Raw genomic sequence first — 18,028 nt, 5'->3', positions numbered from 1 at the left:
GTGCAAAATATTTTTAACGTGTAACTTTTTTATTTTCAAAACTTTACACCTTTGGCATAGGTGGTGCAAGACACTTTCCTTGCTCTAGGCCCTGGAAATCCACACTACACCACTGCCTGTGAACATACCCTTAAAGAGAAAAGGTCACCTAAAATCCAAAATAGTACCAATAAAGACCACAGGTCGTCTGCTAATAAACCCCAGCCTTCATACAGCTCCTTACAATACCACCGTGAAGAGAACAAAGCGCTGGTCCTTGCAGGGTTATCTGAGTAAGTCTATGGGATATCTGATATGTGCGGGTCCCAGTCCTGAACATATCTCCAGATCTGGAGTCCTTTGACCCCCAGTCTTACATCACAAGGAGGCTGCTGATCACCACATCCTCAGGGTTGGCCGGCTGTGTTCTAGAAGTTAATGGAAGTTACAGAAACTCCAACGAGGATCAGGCAGTTTTTCTATAATCCAGACTAGCCCTCGTCTCAGACTCCACCTGAATGCAGCAGCGGCCTGACTGTGCTGTTTTGTTTTCAGGAACCTCCTCTCCATCCTCATCATTCCTGTAAGTCCCAAATCTTTTGGGTGGGTAATTTCTAGGGGAATGTCATGGGTGTGTCCCGCACTGGGGAGACCTCTGCCAAGTCTGTGATCAGGAGATCACAGCGCCTTATTGTTCACAGATCCACAACTTGTATTTGAGTGATTTTACTTTCGTTTAGTTCTGTAGGGGTTAAGGACTCTTTCCTATCTGGCTGTCCTTTTTAGCTTTAATCTCAGGTGCAGCTCTTGTGACCACTCCCCTTCACTATAAATAGTCACCTGTCCTACCATCTGATGCTGGTTATAGATTCTCATTCTATGCTGACCACTTTGGAAGGAGCCTGTCATTGGAAGAAGCTGAGGAGTTGTGACTATTGCAGCTGTGGTATTTAGCTGCTTTTGAAGAGCTTGAAGTGTTTTTATTTTTTGTATCTATTTTCCTTGTGTCTGTCTCCCTTCATTTGTGTTGTATTATTGCAGTTGTAAGATCAGTGTTCTCGCCGGCCTTCCCACTAGCCAGGGTGAGTTCAGGGCAAGCAAGGGCCTAGATGTGATGACCATGGGGGGAAGAGCCCATATAGTGTTGTCATGGTGCATAGGATACAGATGCACGTGAGTTGCTGGAGGTGTTCCCTTTCCCTATCGCCACGGCCTTCCTTCTTTTCCATCCCCGTTGGTTTTCTTGTACTATGCTGCATGCTGAGCATCTGTGCGCTCTGTACACTGACTACTTTACATTGTATCAAAGTGTCAGATCTTCAGCGTTGTCCCATGAAAAGATATACAATATTTACAAAAATGTGAGGGGTGTAATCACTTTTGCAATACACTGTACGCCTTTTTTTTTTTTTAAATGTCGTAAATGTTCAGGATTTTATTCACAATGATCACACGGTGTTTGGCTCTAAACTCGCCGAGTGCAATGGCGACATCTGACGCTGTTCACATTAATCTGACACTCCTCACTATACCTCCTTTGGTGCTTCTGAGTTGCACAGACAAGCTCAGGCATCAACCAGCTGTGGGCTCATCAGTGATGGGGCTTGCATGACGTAACTTCTGCTAGCCTGCTGGATACCTCTTGGATCACATGTTGTGGGAGACCTATCACAGTCACTCCCCGCCTTTTTAAGATGGATGAGCCTGTCTTCCCATGTAGACTATAGCTTTTGCTAAATCGATGCATTTGCTGTTGTATCCCAGTCCTGCCGGTGATTGTAGTACTTTATGTGTGGAGTTGTTGTGGAGTTCTCCCGTTGTCTTGTTGTTACCTCCCTACTCTTATTTTCCTCCTAAGCCCTTTTTGTCTTATACCTCTGTGTGTATCCCGTAAGATAGAGATCTGGTTTTCCTGTTTGTCCATTTCTTTTGGCTTTATCACTCCTACTCTGAACCTCCTCATGGGTTGGGGGTTGGGGGGTATAAGATCAGGGCTGGTCAGAAGCAGGGCAAGGAAGGCGGCCCAGCCATCCTCACCATCAGACGTAACTCTGTGATTAGGGATAGATGGGGTCCAGTCTAGAATACCCTGTCCCCTGCTCTCAACCTACACTGTTGTAACAGCAGATTATAGGAGCAGCGATGTGGATGTTTAATGTCAGTGGGGCTTCTGTAATCCTTCATATATTTTTCCATATAGTATATACAATATGTATGTGCTCTCTCCACATCCTCCTCCAGGGGCTTTTCTATCCTTCCACAAAATTTGCATCTGTGGAATTTTTCCCCCCTTTATCTGGAAGACCATTTATGAGGTCACACACTGATGTTGGGGGAGACCGGGGTCACAGTCTCCGCTCTAATTGTTGAATAGGGATGAGGTCCAAGCTCTGTGCGGCGTCCTGGTCTCCAGCTCCGTGTGTATGAACCTTGTGCACCGGGCGCTGTTATGGGGAACAGAAAAGGGTCTTCTCCAAACCGCTCCTACAAAGCTGCAGCTATAATTGTCTACAATGTCTTGTTCTGAAGATTATGATTCCCTTCACTGTAGTGAAGAGGCCGCGGTCTCCCCCTGATAACAGCTGATGGAGTCTGCAGTCGGGTGGTGTGGCCTCCCGTGAGTGAGGCTGGCCCCAGGGGCTCGGGTGTGTAGAATAACTCAGTATCAATCCAGAAACTCTTTCAACGTGTTTACTCTCTTTTAGATGGTTTATGAGGTGCCCGGGCGATGCTGAGTTTAAACCAGGTGGAACCAGGAACTCCTTCAGGCCGGACTGAGGGTAGCCATTAACTCGCCTTCCTAGCACTTCTTTTGTTTCGGATAACCCCTGACGGTGGGATTCATCCAGGGAAGTCGCTACTGCCTTTTCTCCCCTTTTTGGCCCGTTTGCCGGCAGCGTGGACCAGGTGAGATGGCTTCTGGCTCTATCTCCTTATAGGTCCCCCTGTTGCTGCTGAGGCTCGAACTTTGTAAGGTTGGTGAAGAACCTCTAGTCCCCTCACCGGCAGGTTTAGCAGATCAGTAAATGGGTCCGCTCTAGGGACCTGTTCCCCATGCGTGTCTAGTCACCAGCAGTCCCCGTACTCAACTGCCTCTTTTCAGGTGTCTTTCAGACTGACTTTCTGGTCACTGTACTCCCCTGCTAACCGCTACCACACGTGCAGGGTCTGACTAGCGTGGCTGTACGTCTGCCTCTTCCTTATCAACCGCACTCACTGCTCACAGACTGGCTTGCTCCTCCTTTTTCCTTACAGCCGCTGCAACCTAGCTTCCAGCCCCTTCACTACACCCCTTGCTGAGAATTGAAGGCTAGCCCCTTTCAGAGGCTACCCAAGGGTCCTATCTAATGGTGTGGGAGACCTGGTTGCTATGTGTCTGTGCGTACACACTTCATTCTGGCCTTTGGAATCACCTGGAAGCACTGTCCCAGCATGGGTGCAGTACTCTGTGGTGCCTGACCAGGTCAGGGGCACCACACAGACAGGCGGGTAATGTTCTCCTGGCATTCACGAAACTCAGACTCCTCGATCAGATGCAGACAGAAAAGTGCCTGCACAGAACACGTCTGCTCCAGAGTCCAGTGGTGGCAGCTCATCCAGCGGTCGGCATTGTGCTTGGTGATGTACGGCTCGGCATTGTGCTTGGTGATGTACGGCTCGGCATTGTGCTTGGTGATGTACAGCTCGGCATTGTGCTTGGTGATGTACGGCTCGGCATTGTGCTTGGTGATGTACGGCGTGGCATTGTGCTTGGTGATGTACGGCTCGGCATTGTGCTTGGTGATGTACGGCTCAGTATTGTGCTTGGTGATGTACGGCTCGGCTTTGTGCTTGGTGATGTATGGCTCGGCATTGTGCTTAGTGATGTACGGCTCGGAATTGTGCTTGGTGATGTATGGCTCGGCTTTGTGCTTGGTGATGTCTGGCTCGGCATTGTGCTTGGTGATGTACGGCTCGGCATTGTGCTTGGTGATGTACGGCTCGGCATTGTGCTTGGTGATGTACGGCTCGGCATTGTGCTTGGTGATGCATGGCTTGGCATTGTGCCTGGTGATGTACGGCGTGGCATTGTGCTTGGTGATGTATGGCTCGGCATTGTGCTTGGTGATGTACGGCTCAGCATTCTGCTTGGTGATGCATGGCTCGGCATTGTGCTTGGTGATGTATGGCTCGGCATTGTGCTTGGTGATGCATGGCTCAGCATTGTGCTTGGTGATGTACGGCTCGGCATTGTGCTTGGTGATGTACGGCTCGGCATTGTGCTTGGTGATGTATGGCTCGGCATTGTGCTTGGTGATGTATGGCTCGGCATTGTGCTTGGTGATGTATGGCTCGGCATTGTGCTTGGTGATGTATGGCTCGGCATTGTGCTTGGTGATGTATGGCTCGGCATTGTGCTTGGTGATGTATGGCTCGGCATTGTGCTTGGTGATGTATGGCTCGGCATTGTGCTTGGTGATGTATGGCTCGGCATTGTGCTTGGTGATGTATGGCTCGGCATTGTGCTTGGTGATGTATGGCTTAGCATTGTGCTTGGTGATGTATGGCTCAGCATTGTGCTTGGTGATGTACGGCTCAGCATTGTGCTTGGTGATGTACGGCTCGGCATTGTGCTTGGTGATGTATGGCTCGGCATTGTGCTTGGTGATGTCTGGCTCGGCATTGTGCTTGGTGATGTATGGCTCGGCATTATGCTTGGTGATGTATGGCTCGGCATTATGCTTGGTGATGTATGGCTCGGCATTGTGCTTGGTGATGTACGGCTCGGCATTCTGCTTGGTGATGCATGGCTCGGCATTGTGCTTGGTGATGTATGGCTCGGCATTGTGCTTGGTGATGTATGGCTCGGCATTGTGCTTGGTGATGTATGGCTCGGCATTGTGCTTGGTGATGTATGGCTCGGCATTGTGCTTGGTGATGTACGGCTCGGCATTGTGCTTGGTGATGTACGGCGTGGCATTGTGCTTGGTGATGTATGGCTCGGCATTGTGCTTGGTGATGTACGGCGTGGCATTATGCTTGGTGATGTATGGCTCGGCATTGTGCTTGGTGATGTACGGCGTGGCATTGTGCTTGGTGATGTACGGCTCGGCATTGTGCTTGGTGATGTACGGCGTGGCATTGTGCTTGGTGATGTATGGCTCGGCATTGTGCTTGGTGATGTACGGCGTGGCATTGTGCTTGGTGATGTATGGCTCGGCATTATGCTTGGTGATGTACGGCTCAGCATTGTGCTTGGTGATGCATGGCTTGGCATTGTGCCTGGTGATGTACGGCGTGGCATTATGCTTGGTGATGTATGGCTCGGCATTGTGCTTGGTGATGTACGGCGTGGCATTGTGCTTGGTGATGTATGGTTCGGCATTGTGCTTGGTGATGTACGGCTCAGCATTGTGCTTGGTGATGCATGGCTCGGCATTGTGCTTGGTGATGTACGGCTCGGCATTGTGCTTGGTGATGTATGGCTGCAGTTGCTCGGCCATGAAGCATCTGGCGGGCGCGGTGTTTGGGCTAATGTTACCATAGGATGTCTGGCTTTGCATTTATGGAGTCAGCAGAGCGGTGGGGACTTTTCTTCCCTGTGCTCCTCAGCACTCGGCCGCCCACTTTGTAACATTACGGGGTCTCGACTTTGCGGCCGAGTTGCTGCGGTTCCTTCCACTTAATCACTCACAGGTGATGGGGGAAGATTCAGGATGAAAACCTTTAATGAATGGTCTTGTTACATTGGTGGCTCTTATTACAGGACTGCGCTGGTATCAGTGAGCTCTGCACCATCGAGCGCTCTCTCACCTTAAAGGCATGTGAGCGATCAGATGTTATATGGAGGTTATAAACTGGAGGCATTGGGATTGGATGAAGAACCCAAATTGCATGATTAAAACATGATGCCCAATGCTTTCTCCATACTGCAGGTCATATAGTCAGTGATTGTTTCTCCCACAGATGGATCCAGGAGCAGAAATCCCCCAGAGAGATGTCCCCGTCCTCTGTGTCCCCAGGACTGTCCAGAGGAGAAGCACAATGTCCCGGAGACTCCTCAGGTAGATGGCGCTGAGCCCTGTATCTATATGGGGAAGGGGGGTACATTTCCTATCCTACGGTTATTCACCAAAAACTGCTTACATTAAAGTCAATGGAGCTGGGAAATTAACTGTTATTATAGACTCCTATTATGGACAGAGAAAGAGACACAGAAAGAGACCCATACATAAAGACACACACACACAGAAAGAGAGACACACATCAAAATACACACAGAAAGATCTACACACACAGACAAAAAGAGACACACAGACAGAAACTGTTTGGATGTTTGAAGTCCTATATTGGTTGTTGTGACAGTTACCATGGATATTTATCTGGTGGCCTATAGCATCCAATCACAGCTCTGCTTCTATTTTGCTACAGGTCATTGATTGGCGCTCTCATTGGTTGTTACAAGCAACAAAGGGCATTCTTAGTATAAGAAGCTTATGTGTGAGTTAGTATGACTTCAGTGGAGGAAGAGAGAGAGACAAAAAGAGAGAGAGAGACACAGAGACAGACAGGGAGAGAGGGACAGACAGGGAGAGAGGGACAGACAGGGAGAGAGGGACAGACAGGGAGAGAGGGACAGACAGACAGACATAGGGGACGGGGAGAGACAGACGGGGAGAGACAGACGGGGAGAGACAGACGGGGAGAGACAGACGGGGAGAGACAGACGGGGAGAGACAGACGGGGAGAGACAGAGAGACAGACGGACAGAGACAGACGGAGAGAGACAGACGGAGAGAGGGAGAGAGACAGACGGAGAGAGACAGACTGAGAGAGGGAGAGAGACAGAGAGACAGACGGAGAGAGGGAGAGAGACAGAGAGACAGCCGGAGAGAGACGGAGAGAGGGAGAGAGACAGAGAGACAGACGGAGAGAGGGAGAGAGACAGAGAGACAGCCGGAGAGAGACGGAGAGAGGGAGAGAGACAGAGAGACAGACGGAGAGAGGGAGAGAGACAGAGAGACAGACGGAGAGAGGGAGAGAGACAGAGAGACAGACGGGGAGAGAGGGAGAGAGACAGACGGAGAGAGGGAGAGAGACAGACGGAGAGAGGGAGAGAGACAGACGGAGAGAGGGAGAGAGACAGAGAGACAGAGAGACAGAGAGGGGGAGAGAGACAGACAGAGAGAGGGACAGAGAGGGACAGAGAAGGAGAGCGGGAGAGAGGAATAATAGAAGAGTGGGAGAGAGACAGAGAGACACTTAGTTTCTATCCCGGACATCACCGGGTCTTACAGCTAGTAGTGATATAAAAGTGACAAGTTTTTATTAAATTTTATTTTTGTAACTTACTCTAATGATATTCCCATTTTACCTTTATTCTGTGGGATAGTGATCTCCACCCTACATATCAGAAAGAGACAAAATCTAGTGATTAGCGAGTAACAAATAATCAAGTGTCCTACTGATTACAAATTGTCACTGATCCCCGGGTTTTGCCAAGAAGTCAAGTCTGAGTTAGGGTCGACTTGACACCTCGAAAGATGGAAGACTGGTCGGCTGCTCATAGAACACATGTAGGTTGTGATGGCTTCCGAGAATATTTGGGGCAGTTTTGGTTGTATCTGGTAGTAACGGAAAATGCCATTTGTTCTCCCTGGGTAACCGCTGAAAGGTCTGCATCCGGTGAACTCGTATTGTTCACAGCAGATGTGGCCGTGTAAAGCATTTGAGAAAAGCGAGTTTTCAATAAAAATTGTGAAAGCGAGTCCTCGAGTCTTCAGAGATTTATACGGACGTTTTTCACGCATCGTTTATTTTTTCTCATACACAAAAAAACAGACATATAGTAAGGTCCAGAAATATTTGGATGGTGACACAAATTTTGGCATTTTAGCTTTTTACTAAAATATATTCCAGATCCAGTTCTGTAATCAATCTCGACTTAAAGTGCCGGCTCTCAGGTTTAATGCTAAGTTATTCACATCCTAATTGGACGGCGGGTTTAGGAATTACAGGTCTTTAATATGTAGCTGCCTCTTTTTTTGAGGGATCAAAAGTAATTGGACAATTATCTCAGAAGCTCTTTAATAGGCAGCGAGGGCGATTCCATCACTAATCCATCCTCAACTAAGCAGGTAAAAGGTCTGGAGCTGATTCCAGGTCAAAGGAGCTCTCAATGGAAGAGGAACCAACCATCATTAGGCTGAAAAAAAAGAAAGAAAAAAATCCATAACAGAGATAGCAGAAATTGTAGGAGCGGCCAAATTAACAATTTGGTATATTCTGCAAAAGAAAAAAAAAAAGAGCACACTGGTGAGCTCAGGAACTAAAAAAGGCCTGGATGTCCCTGGAAGACAACAGTAATGGATGATTGCAGAAGCCTTTCCATGGGAAACAAAAACCCTTTACAACATCCCCAGAAGTGAAGACCACCCTCCAGGAAGTTGGTGCTTTAGGATCTAAAGGTCCAGTCACACTAAACAACTTACCAGCGATCCCAACAACGATAGGGATCGCTGGTAAGTTGCTAGGAGGTTGCTGGTGAGATGTCACACTGCGACGCTCCAGCGATCCCACCAGCAACCTGACCTGGCAGGGATCGCTGGAGCGTGGCTACACGAGTTGCTGGTGAGCTCACCAGCAACCAGTGACCAGCCCCCAGCGCCGCGTGGAAGATGCTGCGCTTGGTAACTAAGGTAAATATCGGGTAACCAACCCGATATTTACCTTGGTTACCAGCTCACGCAGCTACACGTGCAGGGAGCAGGGAGCAGCGCACACTGAGCGCTGGCTCCCTGCTCTCCTAGTACAGCACACATCGGGTTAATTACCCGATGTGTGCTGCAGCTAAATGTGCACAGAGCAGGGAGCAGCGCACACTGAGCGCTGGCTCCTTGCTCTCCTAGTTACAGTACACATCGGGTTAATTAACCCGATGTGTCCTGCAGCTACATGTGCACAGAGCAGGAGCCGGCACTGACAGTGAGAGCGGCGGAGGCTGGTAACAAAGGTAAATATCGGGTAACCAAGGACAGGGCTTCTTGGTTACCCGATGTTTACATTGGTTACCAGCCTCCGCAGAAGCCGGCTCCTGCTGCCTGCACATTTAGTTGTTGCTGTCTCGCTGTCACACACAGCGATGTGTGCTTCACAGCGGGACAGCAACAACTAAAAAATGGCCCAGGACATTCAGCAACAACCAACGACCTCACAGCAGGGGCCAGGTTGTTGCTGGATGTCACACACAGCAACATCGCTAGCAACGTCACAAAAGTTGTTCGTTGCTAGCGATGTTGCTAGCGATGTTGCTTAGTGTGACGGGGCCTTTAGTCCACCGTAAGGAGAAGACTTCATGAGAGCAAATACAGAGGAGTCACCACAAGGGGCAAACAATTCACAAGCCTAAAAAAAAAAAGAAAGGCCAGATAAGACTTTGGCCCATCCCACCAAAAAAAACACAACTAAGGAAGCCAGCGAAGTCTGGGAAAACAGCAGAGGATGGATGAGATCCACCTGCACCAAAATGATGGAAGAAGAAAGTCTAGAGAAGGCTTGGAGCGGCTCCTGATCCAGAGCACAGGGGGCGTCCTCTGTAACACATGGCGGAGGCGGTGTGCTGGCTGAGAATGCAGGGCTAACAATGGCCCTGGGGCACCAGTGGTTAGTGATGTGACTGAAGACAGAAGCAGCCGGATGAATTATGAAGTGCACGGGGCGAGACTTTTTTTTTTCACATTCAACCAAATGCAGCAATGATTGGATGGCGCTTCACAGACAGATGGACAGTGACCAACAACATCCCGCAAAAGCGAAGAAGTGGAATATTTTGCAATGGTATCTCAGTTGTTTAATTTTAAATCCAAAATATTGGCCTGCAGAGCTGAAATCATGAAGATTCAGCCACTTCCTAAATACGTCTGGAGGTAATTGTATATTCATCAGTGCTTTGGATCTAATTTCATCCGTTCTTGGTCCGTGTTTATTTTTACCATCCACGTATGTTGTTAATTTTGCTAGAAAAATCTGATGGAAGTTTCTCACGCTTTGCTCCTTTTTTTTACTGAGCCAATCACCTAAATGGGCAAGTTTTGCAATCAGACCAAACTTGGAGATGTCTCAGTTTATCGCTGGGGGCGGGTTCAGAACATTTGTCCGCAAAAAAGATGATAGAGCACATAGGTGAAACTCAGACGTGTGGATGGGGCTTTGTTTGCGCCATCAGTTCCCGAGCTGCCGCCTCATCCGTGTTATTGTGCTGAATTGTCACTTTTATCAGGAGGAAGAGCTGACGATTATCAAAGTAGAAGAAATAAAAGAAGAAGATACGATAAGGGAAGACCATCAGTGTATGGGCGACGGAAAGGAGGAAATGATAGCAGATGTCACCACAGGTAAAAATGACGGGCGGGGGATGGGAGGGGGTGATGATGATGACCTTAGAAAATGAAGTCAGATTCCGGAGGAGCGGGGGAACCTTAGAGCTGAGCGCAGGTATTGGCTGCAGAGCTAGATCATTTAACATTGCAGACAATAGCAGACACCAGGACTCGGAGCTGGACCAGGGGATGGTGAGTGTAGCCAATTTTTTAGTTTGTTTTTTTAGATAAACTGATATTTTTAAACACCCTTCACAACCTAGGACTTATTAGTACATCCTAGTCCATGTCCCTTGCTTTGGCCGGAGTCACACTTGCAAGTGACTCGCACGAGTCTCGCATCGCATCACCCGGCACGGCCACACACACTCCTGACAGGAGCAGGTCGGCTGCATGTATTTCTATACAGTTGAGATGCTAATGTCCAGAGAGTGTGCGGCCATGCCGGGGTGATGCGATGCGAGACTTGTGCTAGTCACTCACAAGCGTGACCCCGGCCTTTGATGCGGGTTCAGCGTGTGCACATCAGCTGATCTGATCAACCAACATGCGCGTCTAACAGCCATAGTTGGATTGGAGATCCGCCCGTGGCTGTTAACCACTTAAATCCCTTTGTCAACGGGATTTAACACTTTCCAGTAGGGAGTGCACCATTCCTCACTCAAATTGGCGGCCTCTTGACATCATCACAGGGTACCGATGGGTTGTTAGGACAGTCTGGGTTGGCTGTTGACCCCAGTGTCTGTCATAAATCTCTTCTTGTGAACGCCGTCATAGGAGATCATGATTTCTGCTCTACAGAGCGGAGCGGACGCTGATGTAGACGCTGATGCTGTTGTGCTGTATAATAACAGAAGCAATTGGAGGATCACAGCCTCAAGTCCCCTAAGTAGCCTACTAAACACAATAAGAAGTAAAAAAAAAATAAAAAATAATAAGTTCAAATTACCCCCGTTTGCCCCATTGAAAATAAAACAAAAAAATAAATAAAAAACACACATTTGGTATCGCTGATTCAGAAATGTCCAATCTATCAAACTATAAAATCAGTTAATCTGATCAATAAACATCGTAACGAAAAAAAAAAATCAAAACGCCAAAATTAAGTTTTTTTGGTTGCCGCAACATTGCAATAAAATACAATAAGAGACAATCAGAACGTCGCATGTACATAAAAATGATATTGGTATAAACGTCAGCTCAGGGGGAAAAAAATAAGCTTAGCCCCAGATCCTGAAAAATAAAAACGTTAGGATTCTCTAAAAATGGCGCCAAAAGCAAAAAATATTTCTTTTACAAACTTCTGAATTTTTTTCACTACGAAAAAATAAAAACTAAAACTCTACATGTTTGGTATCTATGAACTCAGACCGACCGGGGCAATCATAATGCCGGGTTAGTTTTACCATCTACAGTAGTGAAGATGGTAAATAAAAAATTCCAAAAAATATTTTTTTCATTTCACCCATATTTTCACTGCAGATCTGACCCCGTGATACACAAGCTGCGCACTGACACTGCACATTGTAAGAGTGTAAATAACTCAGCACATTAATGTCTAAACTGCTGGCTGCAAAAGTGAGTACACCCCTAAGGGAAAATGGCCACATTGTGCTCAGTTATCAATTTTCTGCCCCATTGTCATGTGACTCATTACTGTTACGAGGTTTCAGGTGTGAATGGGGGGGGCAGGTGTTACATTCAGTGTTATCGCTCACACACTCTCTCATACTGGTCACTGGAAGTTCATCATCGCGCCTCATGGAAAAGTATTCTCGAGGACCTGAAAAAAATAATCATAGCGCTACATAAAGATGGTGGTGGCTATAAGAAGATTGTCACCACCCTGAACCTGAGCTGCAGCACAGTGGCCAAGACCATACAGCGGTATAACAAGACAGGATCCACTCAGAACAGGCCTCACCATGGCTGAACACATTATGTGAGTGCACTAGCTCAGTGTCATACCCAGAGGTCATCTGCTCAGAATAGACGTATGAGAGCTGCCAGCATTGCTACGGAGGTTACAGGGGTGGGGGGGGTCGACCTGTCAGTGCTCAGACCATACACCGCACACTGCAGAGCTTACAGGGGTGGGGGGTCCACTTGTCAGTGCTCAGACCATAAGCCGCACACTGCAGAGGTTACAGGGGTTGGGAGTCCGCCTGTCAGTGCTCAGACCATACACCGCACACTGCAGAGGTTACAGGGGTTTGGGAGTCCGCCTGTCAGTGCTCAGACCATACACCACACACTGCAAAAAAAATGAAGATTTTCAGCTTATCTGTTAGTGGGAGCCTCGGAGCTTCAGAAATGGGGCACGGATTTTTCCAGACAGGCAAAGTCCGGTATGGCAAACAATGGTTTCTATGCCTGCTGTTTTTTAATATGTAGTGCCTTTTCTGATTTTTTTCTTAATAACGATGGAATAAAGTTTGTAAATTTTATATATACATTTTTGGTGCTGGATCCACTCCTTTTCTTTTTTTTCCCTGCCTGTTTGCCATACACCACATACTGCAGAGGTTACAGGGGTGAGGGGTCCGCCTGTCAGTGCTCAAACGATGCATCACACACTGTAGAGGTTACAGGGGTGGGGGTTCTGCCTGTCAGCGCTCAGATCATACTCCACACACGGCAGAGGTTACAGGGGTAGAGGGTCTTCCTGTCAGTGCTCAGATTGTACGCCGAACACTGCATCAAATTGATCTGCATGGCTGTCATCCCAGAAGGAAGCCTCTTCTAAAGATGATGCTCAAGAAAACTCAGTTTGCTGAAGACAATCAGACTAAGGATATGGATTACTGGAACCATGTCCTGTGATCTGATGAGACCAAGATAATCTTGTTTGGTTCAAATAGGGTCAGCGTGTGCAGCAGCTCCAGGTGAGGAGGACGAAGACAAGCGTGTCCTGCCTACAGTCAGACATGGTGGTGAAGGGTCATGGTTTGTGGTTGTATGAGTGCTGCTGGCTGTGGGGGCTACAGATCATTGAGGGCACCATGAATGTCAACATGTACTGTGACATACTGAATCCCTCTCTTCGTATCCCAACATAACCACCCCAAACACCTCCAATGTCACCACTGAACTCCATTCCCAAGAGAGGTAAGGCCATGCTGAAAATAATGGTGGCCACACAACATATTCACACATTGACCATTTTCACCTAGGGGTGTACTCAATTTTGTTGCCAGCAGTTTAGACATTAATGGCTGTGTGATGAGTTATATAAGCTGCATACTGACACTGCACATTGTATCACAGGGTCAGATCTGCAGTGCTGTCCCAGGAAAGGATATACATTTTTTTTTTTTACAGAAATGTAAGGGGTGTACTGACTTTTGTGACATACTGTATATACATTATATTAAAAACTCTGAAAGTTTGATTTTGTCACAACTGACAAAGACATGAACAGTCTATAATTTTAAGGGTCGGTTAATTTTAACAGTGAGAGATAAAATATCCAAAATAAAATCCAGAAAATAACATTGCAAATAAATTTCTATAATTTATACATTTTGCAGAGAGAAATAAGTATTTGATCCCTCTGGCAAACAAGACTTGTTCTTTTTTTTTCTTTTCTCTCATTAATAAAAGTATTAACTTCATTTTATTTATTTTTAAAAACATGATTTTTAGTTATTACTTTTCTTAAGTGGGTCTTTTTCTCTCATTAATAAAAGTGTTAACTTCATTTTATTTATTTATTTTTAAAAACATGATTTTTAGTTATTACTTTTCTTAAGTGGGTCTTGAATCTGTGATCTTCCAATCGCTTTTACTACTGGTATATACAGTAATACCACTGCACTGCTGTATATAGCAAAAACTGGAATCATGGTTCTGTTATGGCAATCCATGATCGTGTCGCAGGGGGAAACCAAATTGTAAAAGCCAGTGTCAGAGATTGACAGTAACATGTAAAAGGCTAGCGGCAGCAGGTAGAGCGCAGCTCCACCCACGCAGTTTACAGGCAGATGATGGCTGAATAAGTGAACCATTATTATTTACTGTGAAAGTTGCAGAGAGACCCAATATATGATGTACCAGTGTGAAATGTGTAGGGAGCTTTTAAAGAAGAACACAAAATTGTGGAAGAGTTTAGTTCACAATAACTGCATCAAATACTGGACGTTCTAGTCTAATAATTGTTTACAATTTTATTTACTTTATTTTTGTATGTTTTAGTTACTTTTTTTTTTATATTTAACAGAAAATTCAAGTGCGAATTCTGAAGGAAACTTAATGTTATTGTCCAAATATAAAATAGAAGAGGAAGATGCCATACAAGAAAACATCATTATCGTTAAAGCACCAGCAGGAGAGAAGCCGTACTCCTGTTCAGAATGTGGGAAATGCTTTAGAGATAAATCAAGTCTAATTATACATATAAGAATTCATACAGGAGAGAAACCATTTTCATGTTCACAATGTGGAAAATCTTTTATTTCTAATGCTAGACTTCGAGATCATCACAAAAGTCACACAGGGAAAAAGCCATTTTCCTGTTTAGAATGTAGTAAATGTTTTCGAGATAAATCAAGTCTTCTTATACATAAAAGAATTCACACGGGGGAGAAGCCCTTCTCCTGTTCAGAATGTGGGAAATGCTTTACATATAAATCAGCTGTTGTTAAACATAAAAGAACTCACACAGGGGAGAAACCATTTTCCTGTTCATTATGTGGAAAGTCCTTTACAGATCAATCAGACTTTGTTAAGCATGAGAGAAGTCACACATCCTTGAAACTTTATTGTTTAGAATGTGGAAAATGTTTTGCACATAAATCAAGCCTTGTTAAACACCAGAGACTTCACACAGGAGATAAGCTATATTCATGTTCAGAGTGTGGAAAATGTTTTATTAGTAAATCGATTCTTCTTAAACATCAGAGATTTCACACAGGCGAGAAGCCATTTTCGTGTTCACAGTGTGGGAAATGTTTTGCACAAAAATCAGACCTTGTTAGACACCTGAGAAGTCATACAGGAGAGAAGCCATATTCATGTTCAGAATGTGGGAAATGTTTTAGAAATAAGTCAAATCTCGTTATTCATGAGAGAATTCACACAGGAAAGAAGCCGTATTCATGTTCAGAATGTGGGAAATGTTTTACACAGAAAACAGAACTTGTTACACACCAGAGAAGTCACACAGGGGAGAAGCCCTATTCATGTACAGAATGTGGAAGTTGCTTTACTGTTAAATCAGATCTTGTTAAACATCAGAAAATTCACACAGGAGAGAGGATTTATTCATGTTCAGAATGTGGGAAATGTTTTATAAGTAAATCAAATCTTGGTAGACATGCGAGGATTCATACAGGGGAGAAGCCATTTTCATGTAACGAATGTGGGAAGTGTTTTACCGGTAACTCAGATCTTATTACACATCACAGAATTCACACTGGTGAGAAACCATATTCATGTTCACAATGTGCAAAGTTTTTTACAGATAAATCATATCTTATTAAACATGAAAGAATTCACACTGGGGAGAAGCCCTATCCATGCTCACATTGTTGGAAGTGTTTCACTGTTAAATCAGATCTTGTTAAACATGAAAGAATCCACACAGGAGAGAAGCCATACTCATGTACAGAATGTGGGAAATGTTTTAAAGTTAAATCAGATCTTGTTAAACATCAGAAAATTCACACAAGAGAGAAACCTTATTCATGTTCAGAATGTGGGAAATGTTTTATTTCTAAAGTCAAGCTTTTAGATCATGAGAAAAATCACACAGGGGAGAAATTGCTTTGATGTTCTTTATGGAAAAGGTTTTTGTTTTTTTTTGTAATAAAAACATTTACCATATTCAATCCTTCACAGACTTATAGACACTGACACTTCAACAAACACCATATGATTATTGGGATATAACCACTATTAAAAGTGTAATATACTTTTTGTTGTGCTTTGGATTAAAAATTGCTTGAAAGTTATGGCCTCCTACATGCAAATTGCTGTCTACTGTCAGGAGTGATCTTGTCTATAGGTACAGCAAAGCAAGACAGAATTATGTGCCAAAAACAAAGGAGAAACTTGACATCAGCTCAACGGTGTCGGAAATAACGTGGATTAAGGTGCGGTGCACGGAGACATGAGGGAGAAATGCAGAGAGCTACAGGCAAAGAAGAAAAATTCCAGCAACTGCAAGGACAAAAAAAATATATATGACATGTGTGATGTTGCACACAGTTCACACACTGTATAATGGTCAGGTTCACTCCATGGAATGTAAATCTATTCCACCCAGATTTAGCAGTCTCCCCATACACTGACTCCAGACAGTGTAGCCCTGCGCTCAGAGCCTTCTTACACACAGACTCACACACCCTCCTCCATCTGCAAACAGCAGATCTAATTATACTTGACATGTGACCTGTCAGCCACATCTCATACACACCCATGGGCGGGTTTGCAGATGATCAGACACCATCTCACACATGTAAAACATCACATTAAGTCCATTAAAAACAGGGGAAAAATAAAGAAAATACATGCAATTGACACTGGTTCTACGCGTTTCAAGCTATCATAGGTCTTAATCCTGACCAAATTAGAATTATGTGCCTGCACGTACAAGCCGCCTATCTCTGCCAGATCTTTGGCAGTGTGACATAATTTATTACTGCAGAAAACTCCACACTACACACAGTAGTGAGCTGCTGGCCCTTATGCCTAGATCTCAGGTTTTATCGGTGCTTTTCTTGTTATTTTCACTTGCCAACTGTTAATCAAAATCAAATCATATCGAAGCTTCAGTTCTCCAGTGCTCACGTTCCCCATGTTTGCTGTGTCATGTTTACTATTTTATACCTTGTTTTCCATGATCATTTAAGCAATTTATATATCTATATATTGTTAGTTTTGTGTTAAAGTGGAACCTTGGTTAACGAGAACAATCCGTTCTGGGAGTGGCTTGTAAACCAAGTTACTCGTTCAGCAAAGCAAGATTTCCCATTGGAAATCATTGCAATGCAGACAATTCGTTCCACAACTTGTTAAATGCCCCATCCTGGTCCCCTATTGTGCCATTCCACACATGTACAAACACCACGCACACACATAATTTGCTCACCTTACCTTCCGTTCCATCGCTGGCCTCCTGGATTTTGCAGTTCGCTGGTACAGGATATGTATCAGGTAACCATCGCGACGAGGGAGGAACTTCCGCTACCAGAGCACTGACATTTAAGGCAGGAGACACTTGCCTCTGATTGGCCAGCGCGCTGCCTTTGAGTAGCGGCTGACAGCGGAAGTTCCTCCATCGTCGCGATGGTTACCAGATACACATCCTGTAGCAGCGAACTACAAGAACCATGAGGCCGACGATGGAACGGAAGGTAAGGTGACCACAATATGTGTGTGTGCGTGTTTGTGCGGACTTCAAGAGCGGGTTAGAGCGCGGTGGATAAACTGAACCAGAAGTGTGTGTGGTGAGTATTTTACTCGTTCTTTTCCTGTATCCATGTAGTAAGCTCGGTTCTGTTCCTGTATCTATGTAGAAAGCTTGGTTCTGTTCACTTACCTATGTAGTAAGCTTGGATCCAGCGCCGTGCGGCATGTTATAAAATGAAAGTGTATGGGCGCCGGATCCGTCGTAATGCGACAAAAAACGCATTCCACCGACGGATCTGTTTTTTTTAACTGAGCATGCTCAGATGTGTAAATTCCTTTTT

General features: G+C 45.4%; 1 protein-coding gene across 1 annotated transcript in view; it reads left to right on the top strand.

Moving 5' to 3' along the window:
- LOC142263985 (uncharacterized) overlaps positions 1–18,028 on the top strand; it is an 82,635-nt gene that overhangs the window by 32,505 nt on the left and 32,102 nt on the right. The window contains 3 exon segments of the mRNA XM_075332243.1: positions 5,926–6,023; positions 10,238–10,352; positions 14,557–16,101. Coding sequence (XP_075188358.1) covers positions 5,926–6,023; positions 10,238–10,352; positions 14,557–16,101 — 1,758 coding nt within the window.

The sequence above is a fragment of the Anomaloglossus baeobatrachus genome, chromosome 1, assembly GCF_048569485.1.
Source record: "Anomaloglossus baeobatrachus isolate aAnoBae1 chromosome 1, aAnoBae1.hap1, whole genome shotgun sequence".
Lineage (NCBI taxonomy): Eukaryota > Metazoa > Chordata > Amphibia > Anura > Aromobatidae > Anomaloglossus > Anomaloglossus baeobatrachus.
This window is presented reverse-complemented; position numbering and strand designations above follow the sequence as displayed.